The sequence below is a fragment of the Chelmon rostratus genome, chromosome 19 (genome assembly GCF_017976325.1).
Source record: "Chelmon rostratus isolate fCheRos1 chromosome 19, fCheRos1.pri, whole genome shotgun sequence".
NCBI lineage: Eukaryota > Metazoa > Chordata > Actinopteri > Chaetodontiformes > Chaetodontidae > Chelmon > Chelmon rostratus.
This window is the reverse complement of record NC_055676.1, coordinates 2,964,228-2,981,429: the sequence shown is the minus strand read 5'-3', so window position 1 is coordinate 2,981,429 and position 17,202 is coordinate 2,964,228. Positions and strand designations below refer to the sequence as shown.

Here is a 17,202-nt window from a genome sequence, read left to right as displayed (position 1 = left end):
CAGTCATGTGGTATTCATCATGCTTCTCTCCTCTCTCCTGCTGGATCCAGGCATGGCAGCCAGAGATGTGGCCCAGGCTCTGAAGTCTTTGGCCTCAGCCGCCAGAGGAGTCGCGGCCACCACGGCCGACTCGCCAGCGCGGAACGCCATGCTGGACTGTGCCGGTGACGTCATGGACAAATCGGCCAACCTGATCGAAGAGACCAAGAGGGCCATCGCCAAGCCAGGAGATGCAGAGAGTCAGCAGAGGCTGGCCCAGGTCAGTTCATCAGTTACAGTTACATCATGTTCAATTGAGATAATGTCATCTTAATATAGTGCTGTATTTAGCAGGGAAGCTAGCTACTTTTGCTATCATGTCTTATTAGAAAATGAGGTAATTTATCCTGTAGGTGATAGCAGTAGGCAAGTACTGACATGAGAGCATGGACTCTTTGTGAAATGAGACTGTTGGCTAGTTAGTGATGAAAATCAGCCTGCAGAGACATGAACCTTGTTTGACTTGGCTAATTCAACAGTGAACACAGGGACAGACTGAGGATGAAAACTGGCCCTGGATTCTGTCATCTGCAACCTCACTGCTAGATGTCAATAAACCCTCCACACTGGTCCTTTAATTTCATTTGGACACACAGCTACCATTTATAATTTTATAATTTTAGTATTTTTAAATCCTTGTGCTAGAAAAGTGGTCTACAGCACTAGTTACTCTCTCATTTGTTAATGCTAAGCACTAACATGAGTGTGCGTGCATGTGTCCATGTGTGTGTGTAGGTGGCTAAGGCAGTGTCTCAGGCCCTGAACAGATGTGTGAACTGCCTTCCTGGCCAGAGGGATGTGGACAACGCCATCCGCGCTGTGGGCGAATCCAGCAAGACCCTCCTTGCTGATTCTGTAAGTAAGATAGGTTGCGTCACTGCTGATGGTTAAATGGAGGTGAGATGGTTGCTTTTTCCCTTTGTTTCTGAGTTTCATAGTGAAGATTTTCTGGATTAGTAGATCAAGCCCAGTGGCTTGTTTTTTCTCATACGCTGGGTCTCACATAGAAAAAATTTAATCAGGTGTGTTCCTGCCAACTGATTTAGTTATAAACTACGTTTTGTAAAATGTAGTTTCATCCGAAATTGGCAGTATAGGCTAAATTGGGCATGGTTGTAATTAACAGAGTAGAGATCGTACAGGTCAGGAACCAGTTGTTTTCCAACCGCCATTAAGAAGAAGATGAAGAAGACGAAGAAGAAGATGGGAAACATGGAGAGAGGTGTTTGGAATTTTTTGGGGGGCAAATTGTAATCATTCTTTCATGTCAGCTGGTAATGATATTAATATCTGGGATGAGGGCGACAGTGGAAGCGCCTTCTTTTTCTTCTTCTCTAAGAGTGGAAACAGCTGATCGGTCATGTGAGTTAAATATTCACTACTTCAGAACTTATTTGGAAAAGGTTTTTCATCTATGTAAAAAAAAAATGGTAAAAACCACCTCAGGCGAGTGTAAAAATGTTTTGAGGACATTTTTCAAACTTTGCTGTTTCCATCAAGCTTTTCTAATGCGATACTCCAAAATGAGCATAAAAATATGTTGATGTGATCACATTTTCTATAATCCATTCTTTCCTCCTTCTTTCTCTCTTTCCATGAAAGAAAATAAAATGACAAAAGTGTGTGGTCTGGTCCAGAATGACAGTTCTCATCCATGCATGTTAATGTCAAAACTTTAAAGCTGCACTAATATGTCTTTTTTTTTTCTATCTTTGTATTTCGTGTTATTGTAGTTCCCGTCCAGTGGAAGGAGCTTCCAGGAGGTTCAGGCTCAGCTCAACGAGGTGGCTGCCGGTCTGAACCAGTCAGCCAACGAGGTGGTCCAGGCTTCCAGAGGGACCACTCAGGACCTGGCCCGAGCCACCAGCAAGTTTGGCCAAGACTTCAGCCACTTCCTGGAGGCTGGTGTTGACATGGCCGGAACATCCCAGGTCAGAATGATGAGAGATTATGATTATTTGATGTGGCGTAAATAAGACTGACATGTCACCTGTCATGAATGAATGACACTAAATCAATCAAACAATCATAAACATTCATGAAGACATTCATAAAGGATATGGTGGAGCTGTGTCTTATCCACACCCCTTGAGATAAAGTGTAACAGTCAACCAGTAGGGAAACACTGCTTTTCAGCCTGCTGTGTAGATAACATCACTGACCCCTCTCATTTACTCGGCAAGAGAGGCAACTGAAGTTTTTGATTGGAAGAAATGACAGCAAAGTTAACCTCAGCAGCCTCAAAACAGAATGCATCAAATGTGGAGTTTCATTTTTGAATTTTGGCTCCCTGCTAAAACAGATGGCCACTGTCGTTTTGGTGGTGTATGTGTGAGGGAGTCAGTACATTATTAAAATACAGTGTGTGTGTGTGTGTGTTCATGGTAATGAAGGAACAAGTCACGTCCTCAGGATAAGTAGGTACGAGTCATTTTGAGGCATACTCACTTTATTCGAGTTAGTGTTTGTATGTTACAGCTGCTATAACTGTAAAGTTTCTGGAATTCTATACATACTGTCCTCCTCCTCTCCTCCAGTCTAAGGAGGACCAGACACAGGTGGTGTCCAACCTGAAGACGATCTCCATGTCATCCAGCAAGCTGCTGCTGTCAGCCAAAGCCCTGTCTACTGACCCCAGCTCCCCCAACCTCAAGAACCAGCTAGCAGCCGCCGCTCGGTAACAAGCGCGCCTCTCGCTCTCTCTGTTTGCCAAGTCTTCTTTTACCGCCTGTCTGTCTTTTACATCTCGGAGCCTCTGTGTCCACAGGGCAGTTACAGACAGCATCAACCAGCTCATCACCATGTGCACTCAGCAGGCCCCGGGTCAGAAGGAGTGCGACAATGCGCTCAGAGAGCTGGAGGTAACGACGGTCGTACGACCATGCACCATGTTTCATCTCCTCTTCTCTTTAGTCTGCCTTATGCTGTTTCTACAATGAGCAGTTTAAGTCATGCCCGTACCTCTGAAATTGTAAATGAGGACTTTAATTGCAGCATGTGGACGGTACAGTGGTCAGATGACAGGATGTACAGTGTGTGTTTTGTGATGTGTCGTGTCTGTGTGCAGTCGGTGAGGGGGATGCTGGAGAACCCGACGGAAGCCGTCAACGATCTCTCGTACTTTGACTGCATCGACAGCGTCATGGAGAACTCAAAGGTAGACCAGACATCTCTGCTGCTGTGTCTTCTCTTCCTTCCCATCATTTGTTTCTCGTCTCGTTTTTCTTTGATCACCTTCCTCTCTTTGTTTGACTTGTCCCTGTTGTGTCACTGGTGCTGTGATATTCAAGTGAAACTCCTTTGAAGTTACATAACACTTTATTCTGTGAGTCCTTTATTTTCCTTCTTGGAAGTCTCTTTAGAGCACTTTGTGACGTGGAACTAATTCTAGGGACGTTTTGAGACTGTTGCTTTAGTCATGGTTTTCATAGTTCTGTTGAGTCTAACCTCATTTTGTCTCTTTCTCTGTGCAATGTACAGCTGAGTGTGTGGTGTTTCACTATTATATATTATAAGGGCTGGATATTGTTTGGTATTTTTAGTGCTGATACATTATCCGATGTTTTTTTCACTTAGCAAAAGAAGCCAAAATGTTCCCTAAAGACAAGCAGCTGTACAGGATGTGCAATGACATGTTATCTATTATTGTGTGCATTGCTTCTTTCAGTTATTGCTCTTGTTGTGACTTTTTGTTTTTATCCCAATCAGCTCAGTGAGCTGATTATAATAAATAATAATAATAAAAGAAGTATACAAAGACAGTGAAGACATCCTCCTGTCTCTGGTTTCATCTTGACAGGTCCTTGGTGAGTCCATGGCTGGTATTTCCCACAATGCTAAGAACTCCAACCTGCCAGACTTCGGTGATTCAGTCAGCGCTGGCTCCAAAGCCCTGTGTGGTCTGACTGAAGCAGCAACACAGGTAAAAACCACAACTGAAGGTCTCTTTAATATTGCCCTGGTCTTGGAGTGCCTTGGTTGTGTTTGTAATACATGCACTTCAAATACCTCTGTTGATGTCCCTAGGCTGCCTACCTGGTGGGAGTATCAGACCCCAACAGTTCAGCAGGTCAGAAGGGCCTCGTGGACCCTGCTCAGTTTGCCCGGGCTAATCAGTCTATTCAGATGGCCTGCCAGAACCTGGTGGACCCAGCCTGTACCCAGTCTCAGGTACATCCCGACCTCTCTGCGGCATCGCAGCCACTTTCAGCATCTTTCTTCCTCAGCTTTGGGTTAGTGAGTCTTAGTGTGGTTGAATACATCCTTGATTGACCCCAGTGCTCGCTTTCTCTGCCCAGGTGCTCTCTGCAGCCACCATCGTGGCCAAACACACCTCTGCACTGTGTAACGCTTGCCGTCTGGCTTCATCCAAAACTCCCAACCCCGTCGCCAAGAGGCAGTTCGTCCAGTCGGCCAAAGAGGTGGCCAACACCACTGCCAACCTGGTCAAGTCCATAAAGGTTTGTAGTCCTTTCAAATTCATCAACAGTGAAGTGAAAAGCAAATAATCCATGTTGAGTGAAAGCAAATATGGTGTTGATGTCGGACCAGGCAGAAGTCTTTACAGCTGCTCTGAATAGCAAGACGTGAAGTCAGAAGAAAAGCTTTTGGACGCTCTCCTCTTAAGCGTTGGTGGTGTTGTTCTCAGTTGTACACACAAAACATTGTGGAAGTCATGGGTGAACACAAGAGGAGTCATTGCAGATGACTTGAGAACTGATTTTTTCCCCTAAATGTATTCACTGACCTTTTGATTGTGGGGATAAGTCCAGAGAACTGAGGACCCCCAACACCCTTTGTGCCCTTTGTGACCAACAAGATCCAGAGGAACTAAAGTCAGGAAGTTAACTACGACTAAAAGTTCCTTTTGTCAGACCCATGGAAGAATAAAAATTGGTGTCTGAAACACAATTTTGCAGATTATAAACAACATGGAGTGATTGTGTTGTATTTACTGTTGTGACTCTGATGTTTGTATTTAAGGCTTGTATGAAAACTGCAGAACATGTCTGTTCCTAAAGTTTTATCTCTGTCCTTCTCTTGCTTTGCTCTCTCTACCACTGCTCTCTAGCTCCCTTCACCACAGCCCCCCCCCCCCAATCAACTCACTGTGTCTAGCTCCGACTCCATTGTTCGCTTGTGGTAGTGCAGGTTTAGATCTGAATAACCGTGATAATGAACCAAATTAGACTTATCTGGATGAAAAGACGACGGGTTTGTATTTTGTGGTTGTTGTGTTGTTGTTTTCATTGCTGCGTGACTGTGATGTTTGAATGTTCTGGTCCCACGACTGTCCATAGTCCTAAAATTGATAGTAGCCAGCTAGTTCCTGCCATTGAAAAGCACAGCTGGTAAGACCTTGGTTTAGGATAATAATATTCCACGTTCCACATTCCAGCTGTGAAACTGGAAACCCATGCACACTGTGAAAAGCCCTACAGGTGTAGAATACAATGAACTGTTTGAAATACTGTTCGTCTCACTAAAGTGACATAACTTTATTGAGTCAAACAATATTTTTACTTCTGTCATTTCAAATTTAGCCCCTATGATCCTAGTCCTGATCCAGGATTGGGGCCGGATACCAAGCAGGCAGCAGTCCTGAGGCCCTGAAAGGTCTCGTCTTACTGTGTGCCAACAAGTTTTTGCTGATTTAAAGCACCGAGATGATGATGATTCAGCTTTGTGCCGATACATTTTGCACTTTGCTGAATGTATTTGACGTTAATCCAGTTACCACACAGCAAACCTGGAGGTAGGTGGTGTTGCAGCCTTAAAAACGCTACACCTTGCGCAAAGAGAGAGTTTAACTGGGGTAAACAGGTGCTCACCAGTTCATTTTAGTAAGTAAATCGGCCCATGTCCAAGGTACCACATAATATATATGTGTGAGGTATGTTGTCGTCTGTTGGTCGTCTCTGGTCCCATGGACATATTAATACAATCAGTATAATCGTAGATATGATGTCATGTCTTCTGTGCAGGCTTTGGACGGAGCCTTTAACCAGGAGAACAGGGAGAAGTGTAAGGCGGCCACTGGCCCTCTGATAGAAGCTGTGGACAACCTGACCGCATTCGCCTCCAACCCAGAGTTCGCCAGCATTCCTGCTCAGATCAGCCCTGAGGTATGTCCCCACCCAAACTGATTCCATCAGAAATGAGTGTAGAGCATGATCTGACTCTGATAGCTAACTGTCTGCTCTTACGTTAAATAGTTCAATAGCATGGCAGCAGTTTTTCTTGTATTTGTTTTGCTTGTTTTTCTGTTCTGTGTTTAGTGAGGGGAAAACACTGTTAAAGGTGTGCCTGGAGATCACCAATAACATCAAAACCTTGTGTGATCCTCCTTCTCTAAACTCAGCGTCTGGAAATGGCACCATTCTGTATTTCTCAGTCTAGTGAGTCATTTTCAGCCTGATTTCCACACACCCTCCTCAGGGTCATGCAGCCATGGAGCCCATCTTGGTCGCAGCAAAGACGATGCTGGAGAGCTCGACGGGCCTGATCCAGACTGCCCGCTCTCTGGCCGTCAACCCCAAAGACCCCCCCAAGTGGTCGGTGCTGGCCGGACACTCCAGGACTGTGTCTGACTCCATCAAGAAACTCATCACCAACATGAGGTAAACTCTACTACGCTACTACTGCTGCTCCTGCCTGTACTGCCTCCACCTTCTCTGACAGATTCAGGAGTCATCTCCTACTCTGACAGAACCCCTGTCCTTCTCAGTGATGTGACACTAGCTGACACTTTAGCAGCTGCAGTTCCAGCACCACATGTATTGCATCTTTACTAGCTCTGTTAACTGGGATGCAGGAAGGCCTGAGTTGAGGGGATTGAGAGAACGTTCAGAACACGTGTCCATATTTTTGAAGAGGTCACGTGGCCTGACACCACAGCATCCACATGAAGCAGACACAGTAGTAAGATTTGATTGTCCACTTGGCTATCGTCACGTGGGCTATAAAAGTGTCAGAGTGCCCCATTGCTTACTACAACCACTAAACACTTTACGCACCTTCCACCTCGTGTGTGTTTTCTGTGCAGAGAAAAAGCTCCTGGCCAGAGAGAGTGTGACGACGCGATCGAGGTGCTGAACAGCTGCATCCGAGAGGTTGACCAGGCCTCTCTGGCTGCCATAAGCCAGCAGCTAACACCCCGAGAGGACATCTCCATGGAGGTGCGCACACACACACACACACACACACTGCCCTCTGAGGATCCATTAAACAGGTTGGAACAACAGGTGTGAAGTTCATGTCACACATGCAGTGCCTTATCTTTCATAGTCCACTTTGCACAAATTACATGTGGCTGGATGAAATGTATGTAATTCTAACGAAACAGTCCAAGTTCAGAGGTCCTCTTACTAGCTTTTCTTTATTTTTACTGTAAGTTAGTCTCTCAGTCTGCCTCAGAGATGTGGTTCTAAGTCCTTCACTGGCTGTGACATAATAAGCTAAACTCAAGGTTCACTTGCTAGCTTTTTCCATTGCTTTCAGCTGTGTTCCGCAGTGTTCTTCAGCAAATGGAATTACCAAAGATCCAGAGCAAACTTCCAGGCTCAGATACTATGTAATGTTTTTCAGTGCAGCACCACCACCTACTGCAACCTCTGTTGAGGTCGTACTTATTGAAGGGCAGTTGCATTGTGCTGCACTGTATTGCATAAGTGTTTCTATCATTGTTCTGCCTTTGTATGGAATAATCTAAGAAATGTAATCAGGCCTGACATCTGTGAGTGAATGTATACTAGTTAATCTGATATGTGTCTTTGTTGCAGACTCTCCATGAGCAGATGGCTGCCTCAGTTCATGAGATCAGTAACTTGATTGATCCTGTAGCTGTGGCCGCTCGCTCTGAGGCCTCCCAGCTGGGACACAAGGTAAAATATGGGACACCTCTGCACAGCTGACATATTGTCATATGAATGTTGACCACCTGGTAGGCCAGATAAAGACCAATTGTGGTTAAACTAGCTCAGGCCTGTAATGTTCCTTTTGTTTCAACGTCTGTGTGTATAATTTGTTCCCCACACACCTGAACAGGTATCTCAGATGGCCAGCTACTTTGAGCCCCTGATCATGGCAGCCATCGGCACAGCATCCAAGATCCTCAGCAGCCAACAGCAGATGGCTGTCTTAGACCAGACCAAAACCCTGACAGAGTCAGCGCTGCAGATGCTCTACACTGCCAAGGAGGCTGGAGGGAACCCGAAGGTACTGAATCTGGCTTGTGCCTCATAGAGCCCCTTTGAGAAGCTGGTGGAGAAACCTGGCCAGACAGCACAGCCCTGTCATTTTGGGACTAGGTTCTGAGGGTGTATAACAATCTGATTATTATCTATTAATTGCAATTTGTTCTATATGATACTTGAAAAATACACTTTTTAGATTAATTCAATACAATACAGTATGTGTCAGAAGAAGTGAAATCAATCATCAGGAAGCATTGGATCACACTAGGTTGTGATCCCAGCTGCAGGAGATTGTTTCAATTTTTATTTTAATGGGGGAAAGAAACATGCAGAAATACTGTTATCTTACACAAGAAATAGATCTATAGATGCGGAAGATGCACACATTATACCGACACTTTTGATACAGAGATATTCCATCTTCCTCATACAGGAAATTAGTATTAGACGATTCATTAATTAACTGGATAACTAAAAGTTGTTAGTTGGAGAACAGAAAGAAGTGAATATGGAATATGCAGTTACCTGACATGATGGGGATAAAAACCACTGTTCCTGCTGCCTCCCTTAAATTTCTAAGAATAGGGAAACATCAGAGGTGGAAACACACAGCTTCCACACAGGGAAGCATACTGGATTGATGCACTGATCACAATGGAACCACATGGACTGAGCTGGTCCTCTTCTCAGAATTATTGTGGCTCACCGTGATGAGCATCCAGTCATCCTTCTTCCAGCTGAGGGGCATCTCCCAAAACCGTGTCTTTCCTCTCTGGTGCTGATCTTTAGAAGGTCATACTTGCTGTTATATTGTCCATTGTGGACTATTAGTAGAGTGCACTGAACTTTGGGTAAAGACAAGAAACGGTCTCAACACTGCTGCTCACTCCACTGATTACTTCTTAAAATGTTAACCTAAGGCTTAATTTTTCCAATTCCACCATTTTTATGTTTTATTTGTTTATTTTACTCTTTGTATCTTATTTGTTCCATTTCATTTGCTGGGTTTTACATAATTGTCTGTTTAACAGTCGGCCTGAATATTTCAGCATTACAGAGTCGCTGTCTTTTCCTTTCCTCTCTCCAGGCAGCACACATGCAGGAGGCTCTGGAGGAGTCAGTGCAGATGATGAAAGAAGCAGTAGATGACCTGGGTGCCACTCTGGCTGAGGCAGCCAGTGCAGCAGGTGCTGTGGGTGGCATGGTGGACTCCATCAATGATGCCATCAATAAAATGGAAGACTCGCCTGCTCTCGAACCTGAAGGCACCTTCGTTGACTACCAGACCACCATGGTGAAGACGGCCAAGGCCATAGCTGTCACTGTGCAGGAGATGGTGAGGCCTTTTCAGAAATCATCCAATAGAAATTATTGTTCTGGTGACAAGTCAGAAATTTGACAAACTGAAACATGAGCTGAGTAGTAAACCGTGTTATCAGAGTTTCATGAATTTGGCTTTTGTTTGTCCAACAAACGACCATCTCAACATAGATAGTGTCGTGGTTAAGACCACTACAAGCTGCTTGAGGACTGTTATACTGGGCTTTGAATCCCAGGTGGAGGTTTCACCTGAAGTCCTCAGCCCTGCCCCCTGCAGAGGCAGTGACCCCTGCTGTGCCAGTCTCCAGCCCTGCCCCTTGTGGCTGCAGCAGACTCCAGTTTGATGACCTTTGATGATCAAAGTCCAGGCTCTGCCCCTGTTATGAGCTCTGATTAGTGATCCTCTGAGGCCAGATTAGGTCCCACCCCCTGGAAATGCAGGAAAAATCTTTTGTTTAGATTCTTGTGTTATAACTGCATGATGAAATAGCACAAGCAGCAGATAAGATGGTGTTCGGCTGCAGTGAGTGTAAGGACAATGACAAAGGTTAATGACAGTGAAGTGTTTGATATACCGCTGTGTGATTTACAGTTTTATGGACTGCTTTTGTTGACCTGCTAGTTCTGCAGATGTTTACAACCCTACCCACGCTGTTTCCTGTCCCCTCCTGCTTGTGGCCACACCTTGCCCTCAACTGTCAGTACCCACTGTGACGGTGTCAGGACCGTCAGGTCACAAAAGTTAAACATTAGAATTTAGAAAATGTGTGAAATGAAGGCCAAAATTGTGGAAGTGGAAAATGTTTTGTTTGTTTCGTTTGTTTATTTGAAGATAAAGGCTGGAAAAGTTGTCGGCACACAATATCAGTACAATGTCTGAAAAAATGAAACTGCATTTTCTCAGGAACCATTAAAACGAAAAAAAACCCAATTTTTTTTTCAAAAGATTTATTGATTTAAGAGAAAATCAGCTTAATGCGACCCAGCATGAATCTGCATAATCTGCAGTGTTTGTTTTTATAATAGGCATTATCTGTACTTATTGGGTTTTTTTTCTACCTGGTGAAAACCTGATAGACGTACTCTTAACTACTCAACCAATGTGTTTTCTCATCTCTCTTCAGGTGACCAAGTCTAACACCAACCCCGATGACCTCGGAGGATTGGCCAACCAGCTGACCAATGAGTTTGGAAACCTGGCGAATGAGGCCAAATATGCAGCCGTGACTGCAGAGAATGATGAAGTAAATAAAAGCAGCTGTATCTCCATCCGTTGAGAGACACTTTACAGGCCATGCTAGCTCCATATTCTCCATTGTTTTCATGTTGTTCATCTGGTTTGTCTCCGTTTGTTTCCAGATTGGTTCTCACATTAAGAAGCAGGTGGGCGAGCTGGGTTTCAGCTGCACAGGTCTGGTGACGAAAGCTGGAGCTCTGCAGTGCAGCCCCAACGACTCATTCACCAAGAAAGAGCTGATTGAAAGCGCCCGCAAAGTCTCTGAGAAGGTCAGGCCACAACCAATCACATTGCTCTTTTTTTCAGTCATTGTTTGTGCATTTTATGCCTTTATTTATTTATCTATAGGTCCTTAGTAGAATTTCAACAGGGCCAAGGGTGCACCCCCAGTCACTTTACTTCTAACACCTAGGACATTTTCTCAAATGAAGCAACTCTGGATATTTTTTAATATGTACACATTGATTTACTGCAACCGTCAGACAATATCACATTAGAAGCTTTGATATTTCACTTTTTTCCTCTCAAACGTGTCGCGTTGGCTCATTCACAGTGTGTTTTGTTCTTGTTTTATTCATGGTGCTTTATGGCCGTATTTGAAATGCTTTTAGAACTTCTATCTTTACTTGATATGCACAGAAACTCCCTCTCATAACAGGTTGGTCTTCTTCTTGCAGGTCTCCCATGTGTTGGCATCCCTGCAGGCAGGTAACCGTGGCACCCAGGCCTGCATCACAGCAGCCAGCGCCGTGTCTGGCATCATCGCAGACCTGGACACCACCATCATGTTTGCCACTGCTGGTACTCTGAACAGAGAGAACGCAGAGACCTTCGCTGACCACAGGTACTAATCACTCGGAGACAGAGTGTGATGTCATAACAAGAGAAAAGACAAAAGGGACAGAATCCAGTTCAAAATACAAATCCAGTTCCAGCCAATCATCGATTCTGGTGTTAAAGTAAGTCATCCATTCTTCCAGTTGAAGTGATGGTCATACAGTATGGTCCCAACCAGAGTTTATATAGTTGTGGTACAACTTTTCACTGAGCTCTGTTTTATGTGGAGGAGTGTGGTTATAGAAAAAGTTTATCTTATATTTTTTAGGAATTCTTACAGTTGAATATAACCACCATCAGGTATGTTACATTTGTATTAATATGGTCAAAGGTCATGATCAAGCCACAAGGCAAACTGGCTGCTTAAATTTCTCGATGAACCTTTGTAATCTGTCCTCTTATGTACACAAACAGAAGAAGGAACAAAGTGACATTCATTCTGTTGCTCATGTTGCATCAGGAGAAGAAATAAATGGAGCACTTACTTCTGTGCAGTAAAATACTGGGTTGTATTATAGAATTTATGTGGACATGTTGACTGGATATACAGAGAGTGGATGATTATGTACATCATATGCATGTTTCTATATGCACCTATAAACTGAATTTCACTGAATGCTGTTGTATACAAGTGGATGTGGAGACAACAAAATACCATGTGTAATGATATACTGTAGCAGTACCATTTCATGTTCTTTATGAAATATGTGTTTCATATCTTGGCATTATTGAAGCTCCTCAGTGATAGCTGGTGACTGTGTGGCCTTCCTGTTTGCAGAGAATGCATCCTGAAGACAGCCAAGGCTCTGGTGGAGGACACCAAGCTGCTCGTGTCCGGCGCTGGAGCCAGTCAGGAGAAACTAGCTCAGGCTGCCCAGTCTTCAGTGTCCACCATCACCAAACTGGCTGATGTGGTCAAACTGGGAGCTGCCAGCCTGGGTTCTGAAGACCCAGAGACGCAGGTATGGACAGCAGAACTGTTGCATGTTTGTTAGCTGTGTGTGTCTTCAAAATAACCCTCTGTAAAACGGATCCTGACAACCAACAGCTGACATGACTCAAAGTTTATACCTCACCCGTTAGAGGAAGTATGAACAGAATCCCGAAGTAGTCATAGCCTCATGATACAACTGAGCACATCCGTGTTGTACCAGAGATAGTTTCATTATACTGGAAGATAAAGACTGTCACCAGGCACCAAATATTTTCTAATTTGCAGGTGACTGGTCCAGGAACAGCTTTCAGGCATCACAGAGATTTTGGTGTGGATGTTGCCATTGAAATAACAAACAGATACAGTCATTAAGTGAAGGAATAGTAGTGGACTTTCGGTCTACCTGGCTATGTGATGGCAGCATTGAGAGAGAAAGGTCCTGACAATAAGAATTTAAGGTTGCCTGATACTAGTCAATTTTCCCACTTGGACTAAAGCAGGTGTAGATACAGCGGGCAAATGAAAATGCCACAAAAAGGGGAGAAAAGTCTATACTACTAGTAGTACTAGTAGTAGTAGTAGTAGTAGTCTTCATCTCATCTCATCTCAGGGTAGACACAGACCTCTGGCATTCAGTTCTCTAAAGAGCAAACCTTCATAGACGCACATGCAGCCACTGAACTGGGACACAGCGCTACTTTGTGTGTGTAGGTACAATCACTTTCTATGTGAAGACAATCAAAGTAAACTGAAGTACCGGTTCTGCACTCTACAGGTGGTCCTGATCAATGCAGTGAAAGATGTGGCCAAAGCTCTGGGCAACCTCATCAGCACCACCAAGGCAGCTGCAGGCAAACCTCATGACGACCCCAGCATGCTGCAGCTTAAGAACTCTGCTAAGGTAACACACAAAACCCATGCTGTTTGAAAATACAAGATTGGTCGGAGCATGCCAACACCTTTAACGGGGTCCTCATTCAGTCCTGAGTCTCCCTAGAATCTTCTCTGAGATGAAAATTTACATCAATGGATCCACACACATTTTTGAGCTTGTGGCATAACTGTGGCAAATTTCCTGTGCCAAGTTCTGTTAACTTTTACCAAGTAACAATACAAAGCATCCTGACTGGAAGCATTTCAAATTGGTATTGAATGTGCACTGCCAAGGATGGGATGGCTCTGCAGCAACCACACCAAACATCATTGGTACCCATCTGCAGAGCATCAGTGATGTCAATGAGGTGCCTGCTCAGAGCCTGAAGGATACTAAAAGACAAAACCAGCCACAGCCTGTTCACACTGCTGGTGTCTGACAAGCAATACAGAAGTATCTGCTGCTGTAATACCAGACTGCAGAGCAGTTTCTTTCCTCAGGCTGTGACACTCCTCAACTCATCCTCTGCTCCACCACAAATAAGAGTTTGTTTTATGACTTATTATTTCTTCATCCATTTGTAAGATGTTTTTTTTTTTTTTTTTGAGTAGCATTGTGGGACTGAAACTAGCATTTCGTCATACAACCCTGTGCTGTAGAATGATTGATTTATGAACCTTGTAAGATCTCTTTGTGACATGTATCACTGTAACAGACATCAGTGAGCCATTTTTTCTTGCCATCAGTCTAATCTATCTCTATATGATCTGACCTGGCTGCTGTAGGTGATGGTGACCAATGTAACATCCCTGTTGAAGACAGTCAAGGCAGTGGAGGATGAAGCCACAAAGGGGACCAGAGCCTTGGAGGCCACAATTGAACATATAAAACAGGAGCTGGCTGTAAGTTATGGCACTCTTTCAATGGAGATGTTGTGTTGTTAAGATATAGCAACATTTGGAATATGTGTCTTTACTATTAAAAACCAGTAGACACTGTAGGCTATAGTACCAGTTGAAACCAGACCCCTTCCAGGGAGAAGGATTCAATTGGAATGCTGATCCTGTAGCATAAAATCCACTTGATTGTTGGATGAAAAAACTAATATTGTTTCTTAGATATGGATTCTCTCACTGACAGTCCCCTGGTTTTACCACACAGGTGTTCAGCAGTTCTGACCCCCCACCAAAGACGACCACACCAGAGGAGTTCATTCGCATGACTAAAGGAATCACAATGGCAACAGCGAAGGCAGTGGCTGCTGGGAACTCCTGTCGTCAGGAAGACATCATTGCCATGGCCAACCTCAGCAGACGGGCCATTGCTGATATGTTGCACTCCTGCAAGGTACATGGGAGATTCATGCAGCACAACTGCCTAGTGATGAGAGAAACAGCTGACATGCCTGAGTGGAGGATACGTTCAGTTTTACCAAAATCTGCCACAGCTCACAGATCTTGAATGCCAGAGGGCACCGATATAACCCTGCTTCTCTGATTAGCATGTGTGAGTGCCTCACTATGGGCAACGCTTCCTGTGTGAACCTCATCAAAAGCTTAAATAATATTATGCCAGCTCTGATTGGCTGCCACTAGTGAGGTCTATGTCAGGAGGGAATGGGACCCTCCTCCTACATAATAGGCTGACATAATGTCACTCAAAACAAGCTCACCTCTTCCTTGCTTCCATGGCCAGTAGGGTATTATGGATTCTCATGCTAGTCAGAGAACTGGGTTGCATCCATAAGCTTACATTCTCTTTCATAGCCTTCGTTTTGCTTCTTACTGTGGGCAAAATACTTACTTTCGGATTGCCAGATATGTCTTTAAAGAAGACTGTCCTCAGTGGCACTGCACAAGGGAGGAGCCACTTTTGAGCGAAAGTGTGCAGCAAGGCCCTGCATGTTGCCACGTACACACCTCTTGAAGAGGAACTCCCTGAAGGAGAGCCCACAAGGTTGCTAGACCTCCGGTGGAATGTGCATGTAGGCCATCAGGAGGCTGGAGACCCTTGCTGTTATAAGCCAGGGCAGTAGCCCCTGTTGTCCACTGGGAAAGACGCTGCCTGGGCACAGCTCTCCCATGTGTGGTTTTGCCTGAGACACAAATAGCTGGTCACCCCGTCCAAAACCCTGGGTCCTGTCCAAATACATTTTCAGTGCACAAACTGAACCACAGAAAATGCAAACGCCAGCGCTCCTCAGAGGAGAAAGGCGGGGGATGAAGAGCGGACAGTCCGACAGGGGAGGCACACAAGCCTATAACCTTCGGGATGAAGGCTGGGTTAGGCTGCAGACTGAGCTTGGTATTCCCTGGGGGAAAACTTTACATGCCTGATGCACGGAAAGTCCAATCAATAAGGAGGAACCTGGTGCACTGAATAGTGTCAATAACACTGTGAGGGAGTTCCTCTGTATTCAGTGACTGGGAGAAGCACTGTATTCTGTAAGTGTCCCATCTCTTGTTCACTGCTCTCTCTCATGAGTGGTACCCCAGTGCACCATAGAGGCATCTGTGGTGATCACTTTCTTGGCCATGAAGGTTCCCATAGCAACCCCCTCAGTCAGGAAACCTGGGCTCATCTACTGGCGAAGTGCTAGTAAGCAGCCTGTGGAAACCCTCACTGGAAGATGGCCATCGGCGTGAGGATCCAGACCCCGACAGGCCACCCAGTGCTGGATGCTTCTCCTGTGCAGATGCCCCAGTGGTGTAGCCATTACAGAGGCCATCGGGCCCCACAGCCTCTGTTTGAGGGTAACCATGTTGCTCCTGTGCCTTAGGGTGGAGAACATTCAGAGTGAGCCCTATGAAAAAAATGCGTTGAGCAGGCATAATCATGCTCTTTTCTACATTTATATAAAAACCCAGATCCACCCAGATTTTTTGCTCTCTCTGTCATATTTGGTTCAAAGTTACCTCTTCAGTCAGGTTTGTCAGGTTTTTTTCCCAACTTGTAAATCTTTGTACTCATCCAATTCAAAAATACCATGATTGATACCTGATTTCTGTCTGCTCTTACAGCAAGCCGCCTATCACCCAGAGGTCAGCAAGGAGGTCCAGATGAGAGCCCTGCGCTACGGCAATGAGTGTGCTACTGGATATCTGGGCCTGCTGGAGCATGTGCTGGTGGTAAGACATCATTACCCACATACAGAATGCACACTGACACATACTGTTACAGTATGTACTGTTACAGTATGTACTGTTACAGTATACACTGCACAGTGCTACCCATCTGTCCCAACAGTCCCTAAAACATTTCATCAGTTGGAGACAAGTATTAGAAGTAGACCTGCAGGAATTCTGCAGCCCTGCCTGACAGCAGCCTTATAGCCACTGACACAGTGTGGACATAGCTACAGTGATCATTGACCAGGTTAATTGGTTAAATATGGAGCACCTGGTATTTAGAATAAACAGCAGGAGCTACAGTGACAAATAGTAGAATAAATAAAAGGCACCTCATTAAGAAACTCAGCCTAAATGAACAGAAAAGTAGAGCTAAAAGAGAAAATGGCCACAGTGTGAATGGAAAGTGGTATTTGAAATGTTCATCCCAAAAAAATATGAAGGTCCAATTTAGAAATACATCACCTCCAGACTTGGAACACAAACATTTGAAATGAACACATGAAAAGCTTTAGGGCCCTGTATGTTCAAAGATTGTGTATTTTTATTTTGTGCGTTGTATATAGAGGATGTAAAAATAAAAACAAAGTGACAAAAAACACAGAACAGGAGAAGAAATGTGAAGAAATACTCATTAG

General features: G+C 44.6%; 1 protein-coding gene across 2 annotated transcripts in view; it reads left to right on the top strand.

The window, feature by feature from the left end:
- The window catches only part of tln1 (talin 1), a 66,759-nt gene that overhangs the window by 31,824 nt on the left and 17,733 nt on the right, over positions 1-17,202 (top strand). For both annotated transcript variants that reach the window (XM_041960820.1, XM_041960821.1), the window contains exons 28-50: positions 51-259; positions 775-894; positions 1,773-1,970; positions 2,577-2,716; positions 2,807-2,900; positions 3,107-3,196; positions 3,839-3,961; positions 4,066-4,209; positions 4,338-4,499; positions 6,024-6,164; positions 6,478-6,659; positions 7,085-7,217; positions 7,821-7,922; positions 8,086-8,256; positions 9,322-9,570; positions 10,679-10,798; positions 10,914-11,060; positions 11,469-11,635; positions 12,407-12,590; positions 13,338-13,463; positions 14,222-14,338; positions 14,598-14,783; positions 16,457-16,564. In XM_041960820.1, coding sequence (XP_041816754.1) covers positions 51-259; positions 775-894; positions 1,773-1,970; positions 2,577-2,716; positions 2,807-2,900; positions 3,107-3,196; positions 3,839-3,961; positions 4,066-4,209; positions 4,338-4,499; positions 6,024-6,164; positions 6,478-6,659; positions 7,085-7,217; positions 7,821-7,922; positions 8,086-8,256; positions 9,322-9,570; positions 10,679-10,798; positions 10,914-11,060; positions 11,469-11,635; positions 12,407-12,590; positions 13,338-13,463; positions 14,222-14,338; positions 14,598-14,783; positions 16,457-16,564 — 3,413 coding nt within the window. The remainder of the gene's footprint in view (positions 1-50; positions 260-774; positions 895-1,772; positions 1,971-2,576; positions 2,717-2,806; positions 2,901-3,106; positions 3,197-3,838; positions 3,962-4,065; positions 4,210-4,337; positions 4,500-6,023; positions 6,165-6,477; positions 6,660-7,084; positions 7,218-7,820; positions 7,923-8,085; positions 8,257-9,321; positions 9,571-10,678; positions 10,799-10,913; positions 11,061-11,468; positions 11,636-12,406; positions 12,591-13,337; positions 13,464-14,221; positions 14,339-14,597; positions 14,784-16,456; positions 16,565-17,202) is intronic.